The sequence below is a fragment of the Pieris napi genome, chromosome 3 (genome assembly GCF_905475465.1).
Source record: "Pieris napi chromosome 3, ilPieNapi1.2, whole genome shotgun sequence".
NCBI classification, from domain to species: Eukaryota; Metazoa; Arthropoda; class Insecta; order Lepidoptera; family Pieridae; genus Pieris; species Pieris napi.
Window position 1 is genome coordinate 13,250,603 of NC_062236.1, and position 27,586 is coordinate 13,278,188.

Here is a 27,586-nt window from a genome sequence, read left to right on the forward strand (position 1 = left end):
TTTAGATAACGATCGAAACAACGATCATCACAGTTAAGTAACTGTTTATTTTTTTTACATAATAGTTCGTAGGTAGTTCTATTATCTAGTAAGTTTTTAAACAAAGCCTTATTTGTTTGGTAGTGATTTATAGATTGTCGTTAACGTTACGACAAATAGAACGCCTTTTTCTAATTAATAGTTTTTATATATCAACCTTGATTATAATATGACGCACGTTTTCTCATAATTATTGCACTGAAAATATTTTGGTATTTTTTTGAAGATTTAACTTATTTTAAAGTTTCCTCTTTCTCTTTAATAAAGATGTATTATAATTATTTTATTAGATAGCTGTAGATTAATCTAGATGAGTAATTCTGCTTTAATTTACAGACAATAAAATTTGTTTCTGGCATCCGCCCATTTAAATTATAATTTATCTGGGATAAATGGCATTCAGGGAAGCAGTTTGATGTTGCGATACCTAATATGAAGATAGTAGTATAAGTAATAGTGAGGTAGTAGTTTAAAGGTATTCGTGTTATCTTTTTTTGGTAACTGTTGAAAGAGCTGGTGCCATTTCTATGCATGGCAGTCTTGAGTGACGGTTAAGTTAATTCCAAAAAGCGAAAAAAAAGCCTGTCCCGCGCGGGACATTTAATTTTCATTAAAAAATCGGGACGTCCCGCCAAAATCGGGACTTATGGCAACGCTGCTTAATATAGATGTACTTAAGTCTACAAGAATCGTTAGATGTCTGACGCTGAAAATCTGAATAAACAATTAAAATTTATATGTTTCTGTACTTCGGCTTTTGCCATAAGTTAGGTAATTATCATCTTTAATAATAATAGTTAATCACATATAAGTAACATAAAGGAAAAATCGCTTAATAGCCCATCTCAACATTATAACAAACGTTCAATGCTATTAAATTTGTTATCTTTAAATATTACTAATTAAAGTAACAAAACTCGTTAAAAGAAGGAAATTAAAAAGTATTACTTTGTTTTTTCATGAAAACTAATTATTTTCATTTTTCGTCGAATATTATGTTTAATATCTAGATCTAGAGATCAGATATATCTTCATTTATTTATAGTTTTTTTAAATCTTAAATTATGCAATGAACTGAAAATGTGAACTGGAAACCATGTTTATGAAGATGATTTTTTTATTAAAGTCTTCGCTAATGAAATTATTGTATAGCATTAGATTCTCCCGTAATTAAATAACCGAATAAACTTTAATTAATCTAATAACGGTAAGTATTCAAAATTCAAAAAATTCAAAAATCATTTATTCACGTAGGTAACACAATGTACACTTGTGATTCGTCATTAAAGAAATAAATATTAATGCTTCTAATTTTACATTTACTGCCAGTTCTCAAATCAAGGGCGTAGAACGGAAGAGAAGAACTGGCAATAAACTCTCCGCCACTCTTTTTAATCGCCATGTTTTTTTTTTTTTTTACACAACGTTTGTAAGGAGCTGCAACCATAACACCATGTTCCACATGACATTTTAAGCTGACCCCTATCAGCAGGAGGCATGGTGAAATAGGAGCACGCACTTACATTCTCGTGGGAACAACACGCAAACACATAGTCGAAATAATTAACATCACCGCATACACGAATTCAAGTACGACCAGTCACCACAAGTAGCACCCGTTCACGAGTATGACGCATGGCCAGCCATCGGCCCCCTCGCCATATTTTAGGGAGAGAGACAACCCGACGCATGGACGCCGCCACAAGCAATGACATTTAAGCGAGCATGACGATCCTTAAAATGTGGACTTGGCTACATAAGAAAATAATAATAATACTAAAACAATTGGATACCACATGGATCACGGTTTGTTCCCACTTTACATTAAAACAGTCGTGGATGTTGACGATCGCCCCAGAGTCTGGAAATGCAGCCGAGAGATTCAGTCGTGTTACCTATAATACATACTGGAGCAACTCATATCCAAGCACTAGGATCGTTTAAATATTCATTTATATTATAATAAGCCTTAGCAAGCAGTTTTACTTTAATGTACGATTTTAATTTATTTATTGACAACGCTTGTATCTCACTAGGGATTTTGTTGAAAAAACGTATACAATTGCCTTGGAAAGAATTACTCGTTTTATGCAGCCTTCTGGTTGGTGCGCTAATTTTGTCTTTATTACGAGTTCTATAATTATGGAAGCTACTATTCTTTTTAAAGATATCTATATTTTTCCGCACATACAAAATATTCTCATAAATGTATTGACTTGCCAGAGTCAAAATATGTAATTCTAACGTGTATAAGAGTTGTTCCATTACGTGATGTTATTACTATAATATACTTGTTTTCTTAGATTGGTCATTCTCGCGAAATAAATATTCTAACTAATGTCGTTTATCTTGATTATTTGTACCTATGGGCTATGGCTCGCTTAAAAGACAAAATTTATTAAATTTGTTACTACGTAAATAGTATTTATTCATAAATAATAATTAAAGACGAGGAAATAAACTTTGTTGATAATGCGGTGTTCTTGGGAATTACTTTAGATAGTAAACTCCAGTGGGGTCGACACATAGAAGGTCTTACGAATAGGCTAATTTTTTAAATGCTTTTTTGGTGGTTATGCCATTAAATTGTAGCTTATTTGAAACGTTGGCTTTCAACACAGCGCCATCTGTTAGAATTGTGACTATCAAATAATAAACAAATATTTTGCAATAAAATAATATTGCGGGTATAAATTGAGATGTAAGCTCCTCATCCTATCTTTTAAGTTGGATCAAACTAGACACGGTGTGCAAATTTGATTGATATCGGTTCGGTAGTTTAGGAGTCCATAGCGGACAAACAACGTGACACGTAATTTATATATTTTTTTATTATTATTAAAGCTTTATTTAATCCATACATACAACAATTGTTAGTTTATATTCCTTAATATTTTATAAGTATTAGTTAAGTTAGTAAGTTTTAACAAAATTTAAGTTAGATTTTATTTATTATTTTTTATATCTGGTTTTTGTATGGCCCCTTTTAGGGTAAAAGCCTCCTCCATAATTTTCCATTTTTCTTTGTTTTGCGCAACATCCATCCAGTTTTCCCCCGCTAGTTCTACAATGTCATCTGTCCATCTTTTCCTTTGTCGTCCTATACGTCTCTTTCCAGTAGGTCCAGTCCATTTTGTTATTTCTAGTGTCCATCTTTTATCCCGCGCTCTAGCAATATGACCTGCCCATTTCCATTTTAGCCTTAGAGCTTGTTCAAGTGCATCTGTAAGTTTGGTTTTTTTACGGATTTCAACATTTTTTATTTTGTTTATTCTCCTTAACTTTAGGATGCTTCTTTCCATTGCATGCTGGCAAGACAGGATTTTTCTAGTTGTTTTCTTGCTGAAAACCCACGTTTAACTTGCGTATGTAAGACAAGGTAAAATATTTGAATCCATCATTATCTTCTTGTGTTGTAAATTTATATATATTAAGATAAATAGTTTTTTTGGTTTTGTTTTTTTTTTATTAAGAAGACAAGTATTTAACGATAGGGTAAATCTGCTTTAAAATATCACCTTTAGTTACTATGTATGTCCCGATTTTGACGAAAGATTCCCGCTTTTTTAACTCAAAAAGTTCCAAAATCCCGACTTGGCAATAAAAAAATCTGGCAACGCTGCTACCTAGTCAAAATAAGTAACATCTCCGAATACATGAATTCAAGTCCGACCAGTCAACAGTAGCATCCGTTCACAAGTATGACGCCTGGCCAACCATCGGCCCCCTCACCATATCTTAGGGAGAGAGACAACCCTACGCATGGACGCCGCCACAAGCAATGACATTTAAGCGAGCATGACGACCCTTAAAATGGACTACATAAGAAAATAATAATAATACTAATTTCTGAAATATATTGATACCACATGGATCACGGTTTGCTCCTACTTTACATTAAAACAGTCGTGAGATATTAAGATATTGAGAGAAGAGAGAGAGATTCAATCGCGTTATGGGCAACTATAAATAGAACTTATTTTGTGGGAACACAAATATTGTTTTGATTTCTAAACCCAAATCTTTATGCAAAGCCAATCGATTAATTTCAACCAGTCACTCTCCTGACTTGGTCTTGGTATAAGAAGGTCTTGTATATCCATTTTTTGTCTTTATGTTAGTCTTCTTTTCTTCAAAATGTCTTCTTCCCTAACTTAGCCAATTAAATTTGACGACTCATTGGTCTAGTGGTTAGTACCTGACTGCGAATTCATGGGTCCCGGGTTCGATCCCCGGCTGAGACGAACATCGATGTGATGAGCATTTGGTGTTGTGCTTAGGTCTTGGGTGTTTAAATATGTATTTATATGTCTATCTATCTATGTATGTATATCCATTGCCTAGTACCCATAACACAAGCTTCACCAGCTTAGCATGGGACTCGGTCAATTGGTGTGAATTGTCTTTTAAAAAACACAAAAACACTAAATTAAGTACTTAGCGTCTCTGCGCCCTCACGGTATATGTGAGGTGTGAGTTCTCACAGGTGAGATCTGCTAGTATGACTAAACTAAAACAACAAAAAAGTTTCTTGCACTACGGGAGTTTGTCTATAGGCTAGAAATATTATTTACATTCTCTACCTTTTCTGAAATTATGAGTGTACGTGTAGAATGAGAGTGAAGCACTAGGCGCCACTCCTTTCAATCGCTGTTTTTTTTCAATGGTTGGCAGGAGTTTCAACAACTATAATATAAATAAGTAAAACAACAAATTATAAACCCTTATCAGCAATGGACATAACAAGACAACGAAATATGGAAATAACAAAATTTTTGATCGATATCTATTTATTTTCACATTACTATGGTAATTTTACATGGCGGCCTTCAACATAATTAAAATAAAAATTCGTTATAATTATTATGGGAGTACGTGCGTCAAACGTGGAAAAAACATAAATTATTATCAAGGTTAAAGTACAATACATAAAAACTATTAATTAGAAAAAGACACACTTTTTTCATACCTTAACGACAATCAGTAAATCGATTATTTTCCAAAAACAATAAGGTTCAGTTTAAATACTTACTATATTATGAAAACCAATCAACAGTAACAATAAACTGTGATAATCGTTATTCCGATCAATCATCATCTAAAAAAACTACTAAATTGCATATTTAACTGTCCCGTCTTCCGGTTTTTTTTAATATATTTTGGAAATTACAATATAGGCAATATAAATATCTCGAACCTTATAAACATGTTGTAAATTAAAATCAGAATAATATCATAAAAATAATGGATCTCATTTAAAATACGTCCTTAATGTTATACCAACCATCTCCCATTACAATTATATTATATACTCGTATGTGAATTGTTAAGTTAAAATGCTAGTTTTTTTTTAATTAATTTCACTTCACACTTCCTTAGTCAAAGAAAATTTCTATATAAATGGAATATTTTTCTAGCACAGGCACATTTAGAGACATGTCTTTAGTTAACTATCTCCTACTTGGTGTACTTTTTTGCGGCGCTATCGGTAAGTGTCACCTTATAACGATATATTAATAATTATTACCAGGTGTATGAACATTATCTATTTGTCACATCATTGAAAAGAAGGTTACTCTAAAAGGCTGCAAGGCTAAAGATAGTATAATAAAAAAGATTCCTTCCTCCAGCATATTAATTTAATTTTACCATTATTTGTAAAGCCGCAGAACTGAAAACCTTAAAGAACTCAGAACTTGATTCTGGCGAAGCGTCCGGTCGTGTCGTGGGCGGTTCAGATGCGCCAGACGGTGCCCTTCCCTACCAAATATCTCTGCAGAAAACAAAGCACAACAACTTTCATACCTGTGGCGGTGCCATAATCGCTGACAGATGGATCCTCACTGCTGCGCATTGTCTCAAAAAGTAAGTGGCATTTTCACTTAGCTTTACAGTTGCCCCTTGATTTTTGTTCAATCGCTTTGTAATACATAAATTATTTTTTTAATTTAGATAATATTCTTAGATTCACTGCTAGCATCACTTATTTCAAAACTAAACACCTAAACCACGTCATTTCGGTCTTTAATTAATGTTTACTGAAATAGTGCGGTCTAAAGCTGCAAAAGTCATGCCGTTCTTGGTTACTTCTATTCTACATTGAAACAGATTCACGTTGTTTTTGCTTATTTCGTACCACGACCGCAACGTGCTTGCTCTTAAGGTAGCACTGTGTCTGTTTGAAGCTTTTCGTTGACTATAGATATGCTTTATCACAGAAATTCACGGAAATTTGTAGCTCTTTTTTATATAACGGGACAAATACTTTTACAATCGATCCTAGATTTAGTGGCACTTAACAAAAACATTATTTCTTAAAAAAAATAATTTCAGTAAATCTCCAAAAGATTTGTCCATTTTGGCGGGAACCAACTCAAAAACTAAGGGAGGCACTAGATATAAAATTGACAAATTCTTTAAACATGAAAAATACACAACGAATCCCAATAAGAATGATATTGCTTTGTTGAGAACTGCTGAGAAGATCAAATTTACGGACAAAGTTAAACCCATCGAAGTAGCAACCGAAGACCCCAAACCAGGAGAAAAGTGTAAATTATCTGGATGGGGATTCACTACCGTAAGTATTAGAGGTATATCACATATCGCCAAAGGCCGATTCTATCATTTCAGAAAACCATTTTCTTTTACTCTTTAGTATCTGATCTATTTCTGTATCCAAAAGATGGCTAAGGTTTAAAAAAAACTACGTACTTGAAAAACAACGTTCTTGTTATATTTTATGAAAATTTCCATATAAGTACCTACTATATCAATAAACAAAAATAGTGCCCTTAATTTAAACATACACTATTAAAGGGATATATCTTCTTTACAGCAAAATCAGAGAAACAGACCCGACAAATTGCAATGGTTGGACGTAAAAGTTATATCTGAGAAAGATTGTAAAACTACGTTTAATCATTTCCGACGCTTTGAAAAGACTGACCCTATTACTCCTAACCACATCTGTATTCTCAACAAGAAAGGTGAAGGCGGTTGTCAGGTGAGTAAATATTCGAATTGCTTTAAGTGTACTGTCCTTTCCCAGCATCAGGCTGGGACGGATTACGTTCATACGACTATCTTCTTCGATTACTTCGAAACTTTCTTTGCTGAACTAGCATTAGCAGACTTGGCTTATTCACTTAAGCGTACGACTCTCGTCTCTGGGGTCGTAGGGTCAACCCCCGGCTGTGCACAAAAACTGTGCAAAAATTGCGCTCCCTGTAAGAGTAGTTCATGTCCTCAGTTGTTCTCAAAAAATGTTTGGACTGGTTACAAAATGATGAGTTCGCTAACATACGCGTTAGCTAACTTTCGTGTTACTGTACTGAATTTTATTTCAGGGTGATTCTGGTGGATCATTGGTATGCAACAACAAATCAAGTGGTATTGTGTCGTGGAATATTCCATGTGCCAAAGGCCAGCCTGATGTCTTCACGAGAACCAGTAAATACACTTCTTGGATTAAGGACACCATGGATGCCAATAAGCCTTAACTATATTTTTGGTGATAAAAAAATAAATAAAAATAAAATACGTTTATTATGGAACATAAGATACATGTATCACTTATTCCACGTCATTAAATTTGAATTTGTAGACATCCCTAATCATCGGCAAAGAAGACAGAGGGTGTAGGCCGAGAGAAAAAGCCGGCGTAAAAAACTCTCGGTACTCTTTTAAAATAGCAAATCATCAAACAACACTTATTTTAAAACAAATATCGCAAATTAATTAGAAGTAGCCTGTCTAGCACTAGTCCCAGGCCCTTTTATCAACTAGATAATCGTTGACTTTATAGTAAGCCTTTTTACACAGCTTTTATTTAATACATTTCTTAAATTTATTGAAAGGCAGAGATAAAAGAGCCTCTGGGATTTTATTAAAGAAGAGTATCCCTTTCCCCAAAAAATAATTACTAACTTTAGATAGTCTAGTACGGGGAAATTGCAGCCTGCGTTTGTTCCGTGTATTAACATTGTGCGTATTCTTCTATTTATTATTTTCTTCTATTCTAGTAAACTTATCACTATTTCTGTATACATACATAATATTTTCATAAATATATTGCGAGGGAAAGGTAAGTATATTAATTTCCATGAATTTATCTCTAAGAGATTCCCTATATTTTAAATTAAAGATAGCACGAATAGCCCTCTTCTGCAGGATGAAAATAGTTTCGACATCATCAGCATGACCCCATAATAATAAGCCATAAGTCATTAAGCTATGAAAGTAACTAAAATAAACAAGTCTAACTGTATCGACATCAGTTAGTGAGGGAATTTTTTTAACCGCGTAGGCTGCAGAACTAAGTCTCTTCGCCAATCCGTTAATATGAGGGGACCACTGAAGTTTTTAATTCATGGTGATTCCGAGAAATACAGTTGTATAATCCAGATTCAATTCCTCACCGTTTATAATTGGTCTAGTATCCATAACCCTTGCATTTTTTGCACAAATCAATATCAGTAAAATAGTAAAAAAAAATGTAATCAAGGCATTTGTTGATTTAACTTTTTTAAGATCACGATCGAAAACATTTACTCTGAATTTACTTTAGATTTCATCAGTATATATATAATACAGTCGACTCTCGATAATTTGACACTCGTTAATTTGAATCTCTCGATAATTTGAAATTTTTTTCCGGTCCCTTGAAAAACTCTCGATAAATTGAATAAAATCAATAGTAATTGGTCCCTTCGGTAATTTGAAGTTGAAAAAGTATTATCTTGCTCGCCAACATGCTATAATTTGAAATCCAGTCTTCCCTACTCCCTATAATTTGAAGCGTTTATCATGCACGTACCTGTCGTTTGTTTACATACATACACAGACTTGTCAATTGTTGCCGACACAAGTGACGATTACTTTGAAGCTCTCACCACTATCAAAAATTCTTTGGACAATGATAAACTGAAGTCACTCACTCAAAAAAAAGATTACAGACTTCTTTTTGAAATAAAAATTTGTGAATAATTGTTATATGTAATAATAATTGTTAATACATAATAAGAATATAGAAATAATAAGTAACAAATTTTGATCAAATTCTTATTTCCTTCAGTCGCCCCTCCCCCTCGTGCTTATTCAAAACACTTGTTATTTTGAACTCTTGATAATTTGAAATTTATCTCTGGTCCCCTGAGTTTCAAATTATCGAGAGTCGACTGTAGTATCAATCGCTTATACTGGGAATAAATAAGGCGCAACTGCGTTTCTCTGTGAATACAAAAGAAACAACATTTAAAGCCTATATTCTAGGTTTTATAAAGTAAAATAATATTATTTTGTAATGAATATTTTATAATGAAAAAATTAAAATATCTTACATATATTATGTCAAGTGACATAAATTAAACATCGTCGATCAGACGGTAAAGACAACATTACAAAAGAGTTTATATAAAATACAATTGTACTTACTTTCTGGAGAAGAATCCAAATTCGATAAATATTCGCGAATCTACACATGTCTGAACTTTCTGTTATTTTCGACGCGAGACGAGTTGAAAATGCGGCAGGCCCGACGCTCACGAACGGAATGGGTTCCCAAGCCAGGTAGGGATGATTCCCCTTTTATAACGGTCATAATGCATACTATAGGTATACCACTACAACTGTTCCAACCATTAAAAGTCACTTAAAAAAATAATGTTTTTCCTACTTTTGGCCAGTTTTTGGGATTTCAAACCAATCTGCGACTGTGCACTGCCAGTCTTCAGCTCTGATGAAGTCCGAAACGTTCGTTTTCAAACAAGACTGCGTAAACCGAGCTTTATGACCCGGCGCTGAGTCTACCTGGAAGGACCATTCATGGTTATTGAACATGGTGTTGTTAAGGGGCTTCACTTATCTTTTATCTAGCTATCTTGATATACTTGTGCCGATGTTTTGATACCTTTTTCACAAAAGTATGGCTCAGTCACTCCTTCATAGCTAATTCCCCACCAAATCATCACTGAAGTCGGATAGTACCCACGTTGTACTTTGTCGACTAATTGGGAAGCTTCCTTAGAGGTTTGAGCCGGTCATTTTCTTTGTTGAATTGTAAAAAATTACTCATCCGTAAACAATGTTTTTCTGTGACCTCCCTTTGCGTACCGCTTTATTAGTTGTTCGAATTTACCACCATATTCTTCTTTAAATGATCAGTTAAGAAATTACCAGTACGTATCTTATAAATAGGGAGGTTAGAGCTGATACCTTGCCTTACAATAGTTCACAAACAAGCTCAAAACGCTCATTTTAAAATTCTAAGTAGAGGATATTACTATTGACAAATATAATTAACAAAAAGTATATATAAAAATGCATCTAATCGAACAATAATTTCGAACAGCCTTGCGATTCTGTAACTCACTTTTCGCACAGCGGTTTTTACAGCGGCGGTCGCGCTACAGAATCGCAAGGCAGTATTCAAGAGTCTAGAAATTTGACATCTTTTTAAACAATTCTTCTAGGAAGAATACGATGCTTTTGCCTCTTTTTGAATTTAGAAACTTTTAATAGAAATTGAATACGAAATAGAAATGGAACGCAATATTTTAACAGTGTGATTATGTAAGAGTATTTAAGTATACAGAGAGTTTAGTTTAATTTAGAGTAGATTATAATGATGCTTTTAGAAACCGGTTTTATGAAACCGCCAAGCATTCCTCAACCAATCACAAATAATGTAATAATTTCATTTATTTATTCATTTTCATATTATCAGTACAGTAACTAAATTACCTTTACAACATAACCGCAACTTTCTATTACAAATTATGAATAAAACGATTCTTGTGAAGTCGCTTTCTGGTGCAGAGCAGTGGACACTTGAACGTGGCCTAATGCCTAAAGTTTTTTGTTATTTTTATACCTGATTGAATTCTTCTTGAAGGGATTTTGAAATCAAATTAAGTGTTTACCTAAAGAGACCTCTGCATATATAAAGAGAATTTTCTGATAACTTTAATCTCCTACATAATATCTTAAACATGCCTGCTGCCTTTGCGAACGCCACTAGAAATTTAATTAAACATTCTAGATAGTAAAGGAAAGTAAATGATACAAGAAAAAAGTCTCTGTCATGCTAAATTGCTTCACAAATACATATGCAGCAACAACTATTGATAACAAATATAAAAGCGAAAAGCAATTTTAACATATAATTAAAAATTACTTACGTAAACGTTTATTTAAATTTTGTAAAAAAGAAACTCTTTACAAAATTTTATTTTATAATTAATTATTTATTGATTCAATGGTCTATCACGGCATCTATCTCCTTCGGGATGCTTCAGATAACTACCCTTAGGAGGCGCTCAACGAGTAGAAGGATCGTGAGACCTCCGCTGCATTTGGAGTGAAGGGACGAGGTCAGGCATCCGTGCTGTTGCGGAGAGAATACCTGGACGCAGAGGTTGTCCCTCACCGTCCTTGCCTTGTAAGAAATCGACTTATTGTCGAGAACAAAATACATATAAACACTACAAAATAAATTAATAAATGCACTATTTAGATACAAATTTTCAAAACATACTAATAAAATCTATCAAGAAACCCAAATTATGACTATTAAACAACTATATGTTTTTAGCACCTATATCTTTATTTTAAAAAAATAACACTCTCCATAGTAGCTTATCATTTAAAAAATCAAACAAACCACTACACGCAATACTCGTCGAGCGAGTTTGCTTATCTTGCCGAAGCCGCGTACAAATTATTTGAAGAAGTCTATTAAGTATGAGGGTGTGCAATTATTAATTAATGAATTACCGTCTAAAATCCGTAATATTAGCGCGATTAACCAATTCAAAAGGGCATTAAAGATACATATTATCAGAATGAGCCTAGTAGACTAAAATTAGGACGGCTATTGGCGACGTGATAAGACATTGTTGTCCTCCATCAGCTCACTATAATAACACACACACACATTCATCCACAAGAATAACAGCCAGCACTGCAACTTGTATAGATAATATTATATATATAGTGACAATACAATAATAATACAAACATACAAAGTAAAAAACATGTAAAAAGAAGAAAATTGTGTTAACTCCTATTACAAATGACCGTTTGGCCATATTTAGGGAAACATTGATGTATAGGATGCCATTACTGTGTGACAACTTCTCTAATAATTTATACAGTACTTTTTTTGGAACATTTTAATGATGAATTCAAGAAAGTATTTACTCAAAAGACTTTTTTTTGATTTTGATTGGTCTCTGAGAAAACAAGTTTCTGTGACTGGGCAAATGAGGAGTTACACAGGAAAAGGTTAAAATTATATGAAATGAATAATGAAAAGCAATATAAGACTAGTGTGGAATTTAGGGAATATGTTAGGTTGTATTCAAATAATTCCAAAAAAGATTGCAAAATTGCAAAGTCACAATATTTAAGTTCAAAAAATAAAAAATAGCATGGATAAAGTAAAAGCTACCTGGAAAATAATAAATGAAGAACCAGGTAAAACGTCTGAGAAACGAACCGATTATATGTTAAATGTTAAAGGGAAATTAATAAAATCTGACCCAGAGGTAGCTTCTCCTTTTCAAGAGTTTTTTTACAAATGTACCACTAAATACGACCAAGTCCTTGGATTCTTCACCTGCTGCTGCGATCTCATTGCTGGAAAAATGTGTACCTGAATGTAATATTAAATTTCAGTTTAAACATATAACTTGTAATGATATTGTTAAAAATTTTAAGCTTATTATTATTATTTTTTGTTTTTTATATACATGTGTCTTTACTAAGACATCATGGCACATTAAAATCTAGCCTAACTTAAGAATGTATTAATTTAAAAAAAAAAGTTAAGATATATGGGGTATGTCAACAGTCAGTTTAAATTCCGTTATTGATGTACGAATTGAAATTAAGTATGATAACACCATTGTTCAAGGCTACCTGCCGTGAGTCTGATCCGTCTAACTTCAGACCTGTTTCAGTGCTCCCCCGCGATGAGCAAAGTTTTTGAAAAGACAATGCTAGACCAACTTTCTTTACATTTAAATAACAATTAACTCTTACATAATAAACATGTATGGTTTTACTAAGGGTCGCTCCACATGCCGGTGTGAAGTTGATTTCTGACATATTTAACGCCAGGGAAGAATCATATGATGGAGTCGGCGTCTTTTGTGACCTGTCAAAGGCCTTTGACTGTGTTCATCCTGATATATTGGTTGGAAAGCTTCTACACTATGGTGTTGATGGCAAAGCTTCCAGCCTTAAAGGGAAGGATCCAAAGAGTGCATGTCAATGGAATCACCTCTCCGGGTTCGCAGGTGTCAATCGGCGTTCCCCGAGGCTCGGTTCTCGGGCCTTTCTTATTTCTGATTTCTATAAACAACCTCCCATTCTTTGTCAACGAAGTTCATAAGTATGAGTATTGTTTGCTGATGAGACTTCACTTCTATTTAAAGTGTAAAGGAAAAACGTATTATTGGACGATGTAAACAATTCAATCTCTCGTATAGTAAACTGGTTTAATGTAAATAACTTACTGCTTAATGAGAATAAAACAAAATGTATTAGATTTACAACTTCTAGCATAAAGCGAGATATTGGTAACCTGAAAATTAAGGACAGTGAACTAAACTTGTTGACAAAACTGTTTTTCTAGGCATTAGACTCTTTCGAATAGGCTGAGCTCTGCAGCATATGCAGTAAAGAAAATCCGACAATTTACTGATAAGGACACGGCTAAAATTGTGTATCACAGCTACTTTCACAGCGTTATGTCGTACGGTATTCTACTGTGGGGTGATGCTGCAGAAGTTCAATCCATATTTGTGCTGCAAAAGCGGCTGTTCGGGGTATTTGTTGTGTTTCTCCTCGGGAGTCTGTACGGAGTAAGTTTAAGGAACGAAATATTATGAAACTATCTGATTAATATAATATATTCTTGAAACCATGTTGTATGTACATAAAAATATAAACGATTTTAAAACAAATGGTGACTTTCACCAGTATAATACGCAAAATAGAAATAATTTCAGTGTACGACCAACCAGGCTCAAGAAGATAAACTACTCGTAATATGGAAATTGTATTCGTTTTTACAACAAACAAGAGAAATTAGAGAATTATCACTAAATAAATTCAAAGCCCTCGTAAAACGTAAATAATCAATAAAGCTTTTTATAAATTTGACGAATACTTAAATGATCCTAATCCTTGGGATTGATTTGCTCCAGTTAAAACAATTTGTATTACTCAATACTTGGCGATTAAAAAGAGTGGCAGAAAGTTTCTTGCCAGTTCTTCTTACCCGCTCTACGCCCTTGACTTGCGAACTGGTAGTAAATGTAAATTTAAAATTTAACTTCTTTTTGACGTTCATAAGTGTACTTGTTTACCTATATGAATAAAGATATTTTGAGTTTGAGATCTAAGTTGCAGTTAGGTTAGAAAAATTAATAAACAAATCATATGGAGCGAACAGTAATCGGATCCGATAGATTCTTCTATATGAGACTGGTTCAGTCAAAATACCTGAAATAATATATTCATATTAACATTACTATTTGGATACAAAACAATTATTTAATTTACTTTCGCTTTCCAACACCATTCGTCAAGGCTACGAAAATTAAAAAAAAGACTCATTAACATCAAGGGCATTTAGTAAGTACTAATACATTAATCGTAGTTATTTGAAATCAATAGAATTGAATTTTCTCAGACAACTAAATAATTTAAAGGTAAAAATGCTTATATATTTTAATATCCATATTATACGAGTATAACATGGATAAAATGGAGTAAAATTTCACCTTAGTCGGCAGGTAAGGACAAAGATTTAATAACTTTTATAAATCTCGTTCAAGACTTCATGCTACTTATAATGAAAATAAACCTGGTTTGTAAACCAACTGTGAGTAATAAATAAATAAAGTCTGATAAAAGGTAACATTTTAGCATAGCTCTTTTTATTTTCTTTTTGTGTGAATACTAATATTACTCTGAATATCTCAGTTAATTCGTAAAATTGTCAAGCTTTTGCGGAGCCTCTTATGCCTTATATGGCTAATCACTTATAAGTGCTCGCAGCCGGTCTCCATAACACTTCCGCGCTCTTTTCGTAAGCATTTGAAATAGTTACTTAGCAATAACTAGATCCCTCTTTCCTTCGCTGAGTGAACCCAAAACAAAGCGATTCTAAGCGAGAATGTTTAGTAAAGCCTTTTGATAAAATATAAAACAAGATTTAGGCAACAAGCTAAAGCGGAAGAAGCCGGCTGCCTGTCATGTGTATAAAATACTGTGTGGAAATAAAATTTAATTATTTTTGTCCAATGCCAACAAATTGTAATTTTATTTTAATATGTATAATTCCGTTTTTCAATACACTTTTGTAATTAACAATAGCTTGGCTTGAAAAATAACAAATCAATGTTTCTTCGTAAAAAATAATTTGTTTGCTTGAATTGTATTACTAAAAATATTTGTAAAATTATTTTTATATGATAACGAAAATCGATACTAGCGCCCTCACCTCAATCTGCTAGAAAAATTATTTTATAGGTTTTAAGTATTACAATTAGAGGTTAAGAGTAGTAGTACCTAATTTAAATATTACACAAAGTAAAAACATTTCTACATGTTTTAAATCATTTATTTTCTTAAGTCTCAGATGTGAAAATGACGTTTTATAAGATATAAGAGTAGTCCTTATAAGTTATTAACTTTGCGAATTGTTTTATCAAAAAATATCTTTCATGGCAATAAAATGCTTAATTTTTCGTTAAACATACACTCAAACTCGGGTTATAACCCTTAATCGAATTTAATTACTCAGCTCTATGCTTTTCATTACGTTGGCAGGATGTTAAATAAAATCCAAAAGCCTCAATAAATAACGTAAAACAAATTGAAGTTTGACTGTAAAAAAACATAATTTCCATTTTCAACAGCGCCTAATTATTTTTGTATACATTAAATGGAAAAATATGCAAAAGACGTAAAACCATGAAAAAAACATAATAAGTGCTTAGTGATAATTATGGCTAAATATTATTGAATTGTATGTGTGTTACTCGATTATATTTCATTCATTGTAGTAGTTGATGCTTTTGCGTAGCAACGGGTTGGGATGGTGTTTAACCTTGTCGAAGTGGCGTGTGGACGCCAACTTCATCCACTGGGCTATGGTAGAAAGCTCCAGGTCGTGGTGGTACGTTTCTCTCGTAGAAGGGCACATCGGTCGCGGTTCTCATGAATCTTGGTTTGAGCTGGAGAGCTCACTCTAACTGTGGGCCTCTCAACTGTGACGGTCTTCGGCGCGGGCGCATGGAGAGAGGCCGTGGACGGCGCTTCGGTTGGCAGATTAGTGAAGGCCTCCGTTTTGAGCCGGGGATGGCTCTCCGTAATGGGGAGCTGAGCTCGGGGATCGTGTGTAGGGAATGGTCCTGGTTCCCGCGGCACGACGGGCCGTGTCAAGTCCCACCGTGCGCCCAGGAAATTTTATTAAAAGCGGGCAGCGGTGGCATTGCCGCAGAGATGAATATTTTTTCGATCTTTAGGTCAAAGAGCTTACTCTCTCGGAGGCTAAAAATCTTTTTCCTAACGTAAGGTTTAGGTCTAACACCGAGAGTACCATGTCGTACTCCTCTGTGGTCGCTCTGTTGAGAATGCGGAGTACGTCCCTGTCACTTACCGGGTATCCCTGCTCAGCCAGGTTGGTCTGATCAATCACGACATCTATCTCCTTTGGGAGGCTTCGGATAACTACCTTGACGACAAGCTCCTTAAGTAGAGGGAAGGTGAGATCTCCGCTGCCTTTGGAGTGAAGGTAGGATATTAGGCATGGGTGCTGTTGCGGGGAGAAGACCTCGATGTAAAGTTTACCCCCCGCATCCTAGCCTTGTTAGAAATTGACTTAATGTCGAATCGGTCGGGGGAGTTTTAATGCGATTCACATACTTAAATCCCTTATAGGTAGAGGTTGGGCCTTGTTGGGTCCAAGTAAGAAAAGAATATTGCCATACATTATTAAACGACGAAAAAATTTCAACTTCTAAATATAAAGACATCTTGTACAATTAAAAAAAGGTTTGGTACGTTACCTGAGTGATTTATGTAGAGAGAATTTAAAAACTAAAAGATTATAATTGTATTTTAAATAGTGATTATGTTATAAAAATAATTAAAGAGAAAAACCTGTTTAAAGACATAAGTAATTTATAAAATTTAACTAACTTCTGTACACATTAGCATAAAATGATCGAAGTTATTGTTTTTTACCAAATTCACAGTAAGTATTTAAATTTCGATTATTATTCTAGAATCAATATACATTATCATGTTGCGGTACTTGGTGCTTCTCTGCGTGTTGATATGTTCTGCACAAGGTAGGTTTTTAAAGGACTGTGTCTGAAGTTCATAAAATTATTACCTACGGACTAGATTTAATCTTTTGACTAAGATCAAGCCTGACTCAAGCGCGGAAAAAGTAATAAATTAAAATATTTTTTTTTTAGCTACGAAGGCAGTCCCGAAGATAGTAGGAGGAACGGATGCTGCTGAAGGAGAGTTCCCATACCTGGCTTCCTTGAAAGCATACAATTACCGAAATACGCTGATCCATTTCTGTGGAAGCTCTATTATCTCCCATTGGTTGGTGTTGACTGCAGCCCATTGCATGGTACAGTATGTATTTATCACGAGCAGCCTGTCACGATATGGCTGGCTTTTTCTATTTTTAGTATAGATAATAATTATTATAATTAAATAAAGTTTAAATGTAACAAGATAAAGTACCCAAGTATAATCTCTATTCTATAACTGGCATCACCTCCAACGCGACCAGAGTATCAATAGTATATTTCAAAATTTGGTCTCCATTAAGATTTTAACCTAAATAAGATCAGCACAGTTATTTGGTAAGTACTAGACTAATGTCTATGTAATTAAACTTAATATAAAATGAATTATAGCTATCCCAAAGACCGAATACAAGTAGTGGCTGGCACAATATACTATTTCGGTGAAGATGCGATATATGGAATTGATAAATTCATTAATCATGAAAACTACAACAGAACCTCACTTGCGAACGACATAAGTCTAATTCTAGTGAACAGAAAAATTCAGTTGGGGAAGAAAGTTGGTTTAATTAAATTGCCAACAAAGAACACTCCAGGTGGACTGGATCTCATAGCAGCTGGATTTGGGTACATTGATGTAAGTAGATTATACAAATATATTTTTTTGTTAAGTGATACAGCCGTTCATGGTCACTTACACTGCTCTTTTCTTATATAGCTGTAAATGCAATTAGGAAATAGATACTTGGATTGATAGCTAGTTCCATAGTGGCGTGCTGCAACTTTAGGTGTCATTTAAAAAACTTTCAATTAATAATAATAGTAATGTTGCTGTTTACCGTTTTGTAAGTTTATTTGTTTAAAAATAATTTAGGCGTTCTTTAAGGCAGTTTTTTCCGCGTCCCGCACTATATGGTACCAGCTTCCCACCGATGTATTTCCAAACCCATTCGACTTACGGTTATAATCACTTAACGTCAGGTGATCATCCAAATCCTATTGCATAAAAATAATAATAGCAAAGGAGTATGTATATTGTAAAATTGTACAATTTAAACGTCGTAAATCGACTTGTTGATTTTAAGCCTGAATATTTATTCTTGTTCTTAATTTAACGACGTTAACGTACAAATTTTAAGATGACGTATATGATTTGTTTGTATAAAAGTACTTATGTTATGTTAAGTAATATTATATATTTTAGTCAAATGAAAGAAGACCACGTAAACTACAAAAGCTGACAGTAAAAACGCTATCGGTGCAAGAATGTCAGGAAAGCTCACTCAAAGTTTACAAAAACAGTCATCCGATTACTGACAAACTACTCTGCACATACAAAGCGGTTAATCAAGGTCTTTGCCAAGTAAGTACAGTACATCTTTTATTATTTAATGGTATAGGAAATATAAAACATTGTCACAGTCACCCTTTTCATTTAATTATGCAACAATCGAAATAATAAATCAATTGCTAAACTGCTTCGAGTACAAAAGATTTTGTTAAAGAATTAAAAATAATACTGTACTGTAATTAACCCTGCTGGTAGTAACTACTGTAAAATTTTATATGTCACAAATGTAATAAATAAAACATTCCAGGGGTACATGGTGATTGGTGACGCCAAACTTGCTCGCCGAGGGCAATTATTATCTTTAATTTCTTACATTCCTGAACTAGGTGATTACAAAAGAAACACCTAAATTGATGACCCCGACGTGATATAAGTTTTGGAGTTGTATTAGTCTAGTAGCCGCAGAGTTGTGAATTCAGCCAGAGCCAAATTTATTTATAATTACTTTTTTATTAATAGTAGCCACACACATTCCGCCTGTGACCAATTTACATGAGTTCCAATCCACAGGGTGATTCCGGCGGCGGTCTTGCTTCCCAGGGTACTATAGTTGGAATTACATCTTGGAACATCCCTTGTGCTAGAGGAAAACCAGATGTTTTCACTAGGGTTTATGAGTATTTAGACTGGATTAGCACAACTACAGGGAAACTACCTATACCAATATAATATTTTAATATAAATATAAATATAGCTACCAAGCCTGATATTTATTCCAGTGGAGTTTTATAAAATATCTATCATAATTTCAGTAACATTTGTTTTATTTCAATATTACTCCTCGTCGTTTATAGAGCCGCATCAGCCTAAGTAATTAGTTCCGAGCTCGAGTAGCCTCTGCATTTTAAGAGTTTTTTACTAACATTCCATTAAATACAACCAGCGTTCTTAATTATTCACCATCATAGTATAAGATCCCGATATACAACGACCTTCACCGAGATACTTATTTAATGAAACGTATTTTATACTTAATTTAATATGTCAATAAATATAATCCATATGGGTTGCCTAGCAAATTTCAGTCCAGAGTATGTTTAATTAATATTTTAAAAAAAAAATTATAATTTGCATGTAGTACATTTTTTGAATTTTTTTCAATCAATATTTTTAATCAGGGTAGTATTATATATGTATCACTATAACCTTCTTTTTTACTAAAGATGTATATATACTTTAGTGTCACATAAAAAATATACACATAAATAATTAATTGATTAAAAACAACCTAACGTTTGCATATTCTATGGGCTTCATACTTTCGATTGGTATAGAATTTATCTAATAATCATACCGGTGAAATGTTTAAAAAAATATTTTTTTTTTAAATTAATTAAACATACTCTGGACTGAAATTTGCTAGGCAACCCATATGGATTATATTTATTGACATATTAAATTAAATATAAAATACGTATCATTAAATAAGCAACTCGGTGAAGGTCGTTGTATATCGGGATCTTAGACCATCAGCCGCCCTTTTATTATTGCAAAAGAATGTTCCTATATGCAATCATAAGTTTATATGTAGCCGCATTAGCTGCAATGATATTATAAAAACATTTAAACAGCTAAAATAAAAAAAAACGAAAGATCTTTGGGGTTTATTTAAATTCATTTTACCATCTTTTTTTTTTACAATCAGTAATCAATACTATCAGTTCAGAGTTAGCTATAATATTTAATGAATGTATAGATTGTGGAGTCTTTCCAGACCTAAATAGCTCGGGGACCTGAATAGCAAGCACGGGTACTGGAATAGCTCAAAACAGAACCCTAATGGGCGAGCCCTCGGTAGGCTTATTGACATGTTCAATTTTAATGTCATTGCCCCCATTCAACCGACTCGTTGCGGTATTACTTGTATTAACGACCTTCTCTAAACGGACGTATTAGACGTGGCGATTCTACGCAACGTGGCACTACAGCCGCGAAGCATAGAGGTGCTACACGAACTAGACTCTGACCACTTCCCGGTTCATTTTGAAATCGGCCCTCCTAACACTCAAGAGAAGAGGTACAAGTCCATTGTAGACTGGCAGAAGCTAGACGAGGTCCTCAAGCCCGTCGAAACCTCTGACCTCACCAACATCCCTGACAATTTAGTCTCGTTCGCTCACGCGTTAGGCGCGATCTCCTCGGTCACAAATCACATTCAGACCAAGGTCGCCGAATCGTCCCGGAAGCGAACGTTGAATTACCAGCGAATTGTCACCTTCGCACACGGCCTATTGGTCTCTCGCGCGTTCCCTAAAAACCAACACGGTGGCCTTCAAGCCCCCGCTAAAACGTCCAAATCTGCCTGACGCGTTCGATGACGACGAAAAAGCCGAGTGCTTAGCCGTGAACCTAGTGGTGCAGTTCACGCCGTATCTCGACCATAGCGACCGTTGAATACGTGAACCGCGAAGTCGTACGCACTGCCCCTCCCTCCCGAGACACTCCCTCCTACGTCGATCACCGAGTTCAAAACTCTATTCAAGAGTTCACTGCCTCGTAAATCACCAGGTCTCGACGCCATCTCGAACAAGGTCTTACGATGCCTCCCGCCCCATCTGATATGCTTACTAGTGGCCATATTCAATTGCCTTCTGGAAAACTGCACCTTCCCGGCGCAGAGAAAAGAGGCCATTGTAATTGGTATTCACAAACCCAGGAAAGCCCCACAATCCCACCAGTTACCGCCCTATCAGCCTTCTCAACACGCTGAGCAAGCTATACGAGAAGGTAGTCAAAAAGCGCCTCCTAGACTTTACCCTAGAAAAGTGGCTCATTCCCGATGAGCAGTTTGGCTTCAGACCAGCCCACTCATGCGTTCATCAAGTCCATCGAATCACGGAGCACATCCTTTCCGGGATGAACAGCTCCCTGAAACCGAGAGCCACGGGTGCGCTGTTCTTCAACATAGCGAAGGCTTTCGACAAGGTCTGGCACAACGGCTTGGTTTACAAGCTCTACCACCTTCAAGTGCCACTAAGACTCGTGGGTATCGTACACGACTTCTTGTCCAACCGCTCTATGCGCTATCGTGTAGAAGGGACGTTATCGTCCCCTCGACCCATCAGGGCCGGAGTCCCTCAAGGCTCGGTCCTCTCACCCCTTCTTTTCTCGCTGTTTACCGGCGACATCCCTAGGCTCCCAACATGGAGCTAGCCCTCTATGCCGATGACACCGCTCTCACTCACAAAGATAGAGGTGTCATCGTTCCAAATAAATCCCGAGAAAAGCATCGCAGTTCTCTTTGCCAGGGGCAACCCCGGTGCACACGCTCATTCTCGGGAAAAATTCCGCCTCAAAAAAGAGGTAACCCTATACGGGCAAGCCATTTCTTGGTAAAAGTCCATTAAATATCTAGGAGTCACGCTCGATAGCGGCATGTCTTTCCGTAAGCATATAGCCGCCGTTCACAAGAAGGCCTCTTTTGTCCTCTCTCGCCTCCATTTCCTCCTGAGTAAAAGGAGTCACATATCCCTTAGACACAAGGTGACATTGTACAAGGCCTGCATCCGACCGTGCATGACATATGCTAGCGTAGTCTTTGCGCATCGTGCCCCCTCCCATATCCACCGGCTACAGGTGCTACAGACGCGATTCATGAGAATCGCGACCGGCGCACCCTTCTAGGTGAGAAACGTCAAGCTCCCTACCATAGCCCAATGTATGAAGTTGGCGTCCACACGCCACTTCGACAAGGCTAAACACTATCCCAAACCGTTGATACGTAAAAGCATCAACTATTATCCCTTCCCGACAAAAAAGGCTCGAAGGATGCCCCGACACATACTAACGGATCCGGATGATCCAATCACCGTAGCAAACAACAAATTAAAAGCCGGCCGCGCGGCCAATAAAATAATCAAAATCAGATTAGGGTAAAAAACCGCCTTCACCGGGGAAGGCGAGGACCTTTACTTCGTACTTCGCTCACTGCAGTGAGCTTCCGTCCTGCCCTTCAGGCGATTAACCACCCCGCGACGCACCCCACGCAGAGGTCCGAGTCTCACGGGAGACGCCCTTGCGCTAGCCGCGGGAAAAACGCCCATTCAGGCCGAGCTGAGCTGTAAAGGCCCTTAAGGCCAACAGCGATATTGCTTTTAAAAAAAAAACAAGGGTCTTTAGTAAGTACTAATTCATTAATCGAAGTTATTTCAAATCAATAGATTTGAATTTTCTCAGACAACTAAATAATTTAAAGGTAAAAATGCTTATATATTTTACTATCCATATTATTCGAGTATGTATAATATGAAGTAAAATTTCACCTTAGTCGGCAGCTAACAACTTTTATAAATCTCGTTCAAGACTTCATGCTACTTATTATTTAAATAGGCCTAGTCTGTGTATGTTTAAACCAACTGTGAGTAATAAATAAATAAAGTCTGATAAAAGGGAACATTATTATTAAAACGAACTTAAACTCTAAACCTCTTCTTAGTAAAAAAATATAAATGTTATACTGAATATCTCAGTGAATTCGTAAAATTGTCAAGCTTTTGCGGAGCCTCTTATGCCTTATATGGCTAATCACTTATAAGTGCTCACAGCCAGTCTCAATAACACTTCCGCGCTCTTCTCGTAAGCATTTGAAATAGTTACTTAGCAATAACCAGATCCCTCTTTCCTTCGCTGAGTGAACCCAAAACTAAGCGATTCTAAGCGAGAATGTTTAAACCGCACACAGCCTCATGTAGATGGCACCTGGTAGTAAATACGTATTTATATTTAAGTCTTTTTTTAATACGAAATTAATTGTCCACCTTGTGACAAAGACCATATTTAAATAATTAGTAAAGCCTTTTGATAAAAGATAAAACAAGATTTACTCAACAAGCTAAAGCGGAAGATAGCATGTGTATAAAATTCTGTTTGGAAATAAAATTTAATTAATTTTGTCCAATGCCAATAAATTGTAATTTTATTTTAACATGTATTAGGTGCATGTATTATTCCATTTTTCATTTTACTTTTGTAAGTAACAATTGGCTTTGAAAAAAACAAATTAATTTTTCTTTGTAAAATATAATTTGTTTCCTTGAGTTGCAAATGATAAAGGTGTGTAAAATATTTATAAAATTATTTTTATAAATACGATAACGAAAATCGATACTAACGCCCTCACCCCAGAATCTGCTAGAAAAATTATTTTTGTGTTGAATTATTATGAATACGAAAGCTAGGTTATCCCTTAATATGCTTGGCGTAACGACATCGGGTGAAAAAGCGTATTACCGCTAGTATAATATTATGATATATGTATTTCAATCATTAGGTTAGGAAAACGGAAAATTATTAATTAAATTAAATAATATAAGATTTTATTTCATAATTACGTGGTTACGCCACGTGGTTAAGAATTGTTAATTAACTAACAATTAGAGGTAGTAATTAAAATATTAGTCAAAGTAAAAGCATTTCGACTAATTTGAATTTTCAATGTTTTAAATCATTTATTTTTTTAATGTCTCAGATATGAAAGTGACGTTTTATAAGATATACGAGTAGTCCTTATAAGTTATTAATATTGCGAATTTTATCGAATTTAATTACTCAGCGATGCTTTTCATTACGTTGGCAGGATTTTAAATAAAAACCAAAAGCCTTAATAAATAACTTAAAACAAGTTTGACTGTAAAAAAACATAATTTCCATTTTAAACAGCACCTAATATTTTTTTATTCTCACGTACATTTAAATTTCAATTATTATTCTAGAATCAATATACATTATCATGTTGCGGTACTTGACGCTTTTCTGCGTGTTGATATGGTCTGCACAAGGTAGGTTTTTAAAGGACTGTTTCTGAAGTTCATAAAATTATTACCTACGAACTAGATTTAATCTTTTGACTAAGATCAAGCCTGACTCAAGCGCTGAGATGGTAAAAGAAATTTGTTTTTAGCTACGAAGGCAGTTCCGAGGATAGTAGGAGGAACGGATGCTGCTGAAGGAGAGTTCCCATACCTGGCTTCCTTGAGAGTATACAATTACCGAAATGTGCTGATCCATTTCTGTGGAAGCTCTATTATCTCCCATTGGTTGGTGTTGACTGCAGCCCATTGCATGCTAGAGTATGTATTTCTCACGATCAGCCTGTCACGACATGGCTGGCTTTTTCTATTTTTAGTACATATAATAATTTTTATTATTAAATAAAGTTTTAATGTAACAAGATAAAGTACCCAAGTGTAATCTCTATTCCATAACTGGCATCACCTCCGACGCGACCGGAGTATCAATAGAATACCTATATTTAAAAATTTGGTCTCCATTAGGATTTTAACCTAAATAAGATCAGCAGAGTTATTTGGTAAGCACTACACTATTGCCCATGTAATTAAAACTTATATAAAATGAATTATAGCGTTTCCAAAGAGCGAATACAAGTAGTGGCTGGTACAATATACTATTTTGATGAAGATGCGAAATATGGAATTGATAAATTCATCAATCATGAAAACTACAACAGAACCTCACTTGCGAACGACATAAGTCTAATTCTAGTGAACAGAAAAATTCAGTTGGGGAAGAAAGTTGGTTTAATCAAATTGCCAACAGAAAACACTCCAGGTGGACTGGATCTCATAGCAGCTGGATTTGGGTACATTGATGTAAGTAGATTATACAAATATATTTTTTTGTTATGTGATACAGCCGTTTATGGTCACTTGCAACGCTATTTTCTTAAATAACCGTAAATCGAAATAATAAATAGATTTTTTTTACGCCGGCTTTTTCTCTCGGCCTACACCCTCTGTCTTCTTTGCCGATGAGTAGGGATGCCTACAAATTCAAATTTAATGACGTGGAATAAGTGATACATGTATCTTATGGTCCATAATAAACATATATTTTTTTTTTTTTTTTATTGTTAGCTAGTTCCATAGTAGCGTGCTGCAACTTAAGGTGCTATTTAAAAAACTTTTTAATTAATAATAATATATAGTTAATGTTGATGTTTACCGTTTTATACGTTTATTTGTTTAAAAATAATTTAGGCGTTCTTTAAGGGAGATTTTTCCGCGCACCTGCAATATGTGGTACCAGCTTCCCACCGATGTATTTCCAAATCCATTCGACTGACGGTCCTTATCACTTAACGTCAGGAGATCATGCTTATCCTATTGTATAAAAATAATAATAGTAAGGAGTATGTATATTGTAAAATTGTATAATTTAAACGTCGTAAATCGACTGTTTCACGCCTTGGTAATTATTCCTGTTTTTAATTTAACGACACTAACATACAAATTTTAGGATGACGTATATTATTTGTTTATATAAAAATACTTGTGTAAAGAGGTAATTTAAGTAATATTATATATTTTAGTCAGATGAAACAAGACCACGTAAACTACAAAAGCTGACAGTAAAAACGCTATCGGTTCAAGAATGTCAGGAAAGCTCACTCAAAGCTTACAAAGAGTATAATCCGATTACTGACAAACAACTCTGCACATTCAAAAAGGTGAATCAAGGTTTTTGCCAAGTAAGTACAGTACATCTTTTATTATTTAATGGTACCTATAGGAAATATAAAACATTGTCACGGTCACCCTCTTCATTTAATTATGCAACAATCGAAATAATAAATAATTTGCTATACTGCTTCGAGTACAAAAGCTTTTGTTAAAGAATTAAAAATAATACTGTACTGTAATTAACCCTGCTGGTATTAACTACTGTAAAATTTTGTACGTCACAACTGTAATAAATTAAACATTCCAGGGGTTTAGCGTACGTGGGGATTGGTGACGCCAATCTTGCTCGCCGAGGGCAATTATTCTCTTTAATTTCTTACTTTCCTGAACTAGGTGATTACAAAAGAAACACCTAAATTGATGACCCCGACGTGATATAAGTTTTGGAGTTGTATTAGTCTAGTATAAGCCGCAGAGTTGTTAATTCAGCCAGAGCCAAATTTATTTATAATTACTTTTTTATTAAAAGTAGAACATTTCGCCTGTGACCAATTTACATGAGTTCCAATCCACAGGGTGATTCCGGCGGCGCTCTTGCTTACCAGGGTTCTGTAGTTGGAATTGCATCTTGGAACATCCCTTGTGCTCGAGGACAACCAGATGTTTTCACTAGGGTTTATGAGTATTTAGACTGGATTAGCACAACTACAGGAAAACTACCTATACCAATATAATATTTTAATATAAATATAAATATAGCTACCAAGCCTGATATTTATTCCAGTGGAGGTTTATTAAATTTCTGTCATAATTTCAGTAACATTTGTTTTATTTTGATATTACACCTCTTCGTTTATAAAGCCGCGTCAGCATAGTTACAACAGTTAAAACTGTTACTCGTACTAACATACTAAGCCATTACTAGAAGCCGTTTTTCATTTTCTAATGATTTTCAGTGTTACATAGGTATAATGTAATAAAAAGGTCCCTCCTTGCCTCCAACTTGTTGTATCCTACCATACCCAAGACAAACAAAGTGGGATACATTACTGGGTAAAAAGGGTTAACCCTAAATTCCTATAAGCTTTTCTACAAATTCTTTTTATATTATCCCCAAAAATTTTCCACATTTAAATGTCTTTAAATTCGGTGGCTGATTCTCAATATAATAATAATTCATCATCTTACAAAGAGATAATATGTTTGTAAGACCC

General features: G+C 34.7%; 2 protein-coding genes across 4 annotated transcripts; both read left to right on the forward strand.

Annotated features, from left to right (window-relative positions):
* The first annotated feature begins 5,468 nt into the window (after window positions 1–5,468).
* LOC125063309 (chymotrypsin-2-like) lies at window positions 5,469–7,600 on the forward strand. Its single transcript, XM_047669712.1, has 5 exons — window positions 5,469–5,527; window positions 5,703–5,904; window positions 6,373–6,619; window positions 6,878–7,045; window positions 7,389–7,600. The coding sequence occupies exons 1-5, from the start codon at window positions 5,476–5,478 to the stop codon at window positions 7,539–7,541; spliced, it is 822 nt and encodes a 273-aa protein (XP_047525668.1). The 5' UTR covers window positions 5,469–5,475; the 3' UTR covers window positions 7,542–7,600.
* A 9,683-nt stretch (window positions 7,601–17,283) lies between these two features.
* On the forward strand, window positions 17,284–27,192 carry LOC125063312 (chymotrypsin-2-like). Of its 3 annotated transcripts, none has more exons than XM_047669717.1 (5): window positions 17,284–17,408; window positions 17,538–17,706; window positions 17,994–18,240; window positions 18,808–18,966; window positions 26,948–27,192. In XM_047669717.1, the coding sequence occupies exons 1-5, from the start codon at window positions 17,360–17,362 to the stop codon at window positions 27,104–27,106; spliced, it is 783 nt and encodes a 260-aa protein (XP_047525673.1). In that variant the 5' UTR covers window positions 17,284–17,359; the 3' UTR covers window positions 27,107–27,192. The 3 variants fall into 3 exon arrangements, with proteins under 3 accessions (XP_047525673.1, XP_047525671.1, XP_047525672.1); XM_047669715.1 differs by lacking the exon at window positions 26,948–27,192 and adding an exon at window positions 19,465–19,706; XM_047669716.1 differs by lacking the exons at window positions 17,284–17,408; window positions 17,538–17,706; window positions 17,994–18,240; window positions 18,808–18,966 and adding exons at window positions 24,662–24,731; window positions 24,854–25,022; window positions 25,316–25,562; window positions 26,282–26,440.
* The last annotated feature ends 394 nt before the right edge of the window (window positions 27,193–27,586 follow it).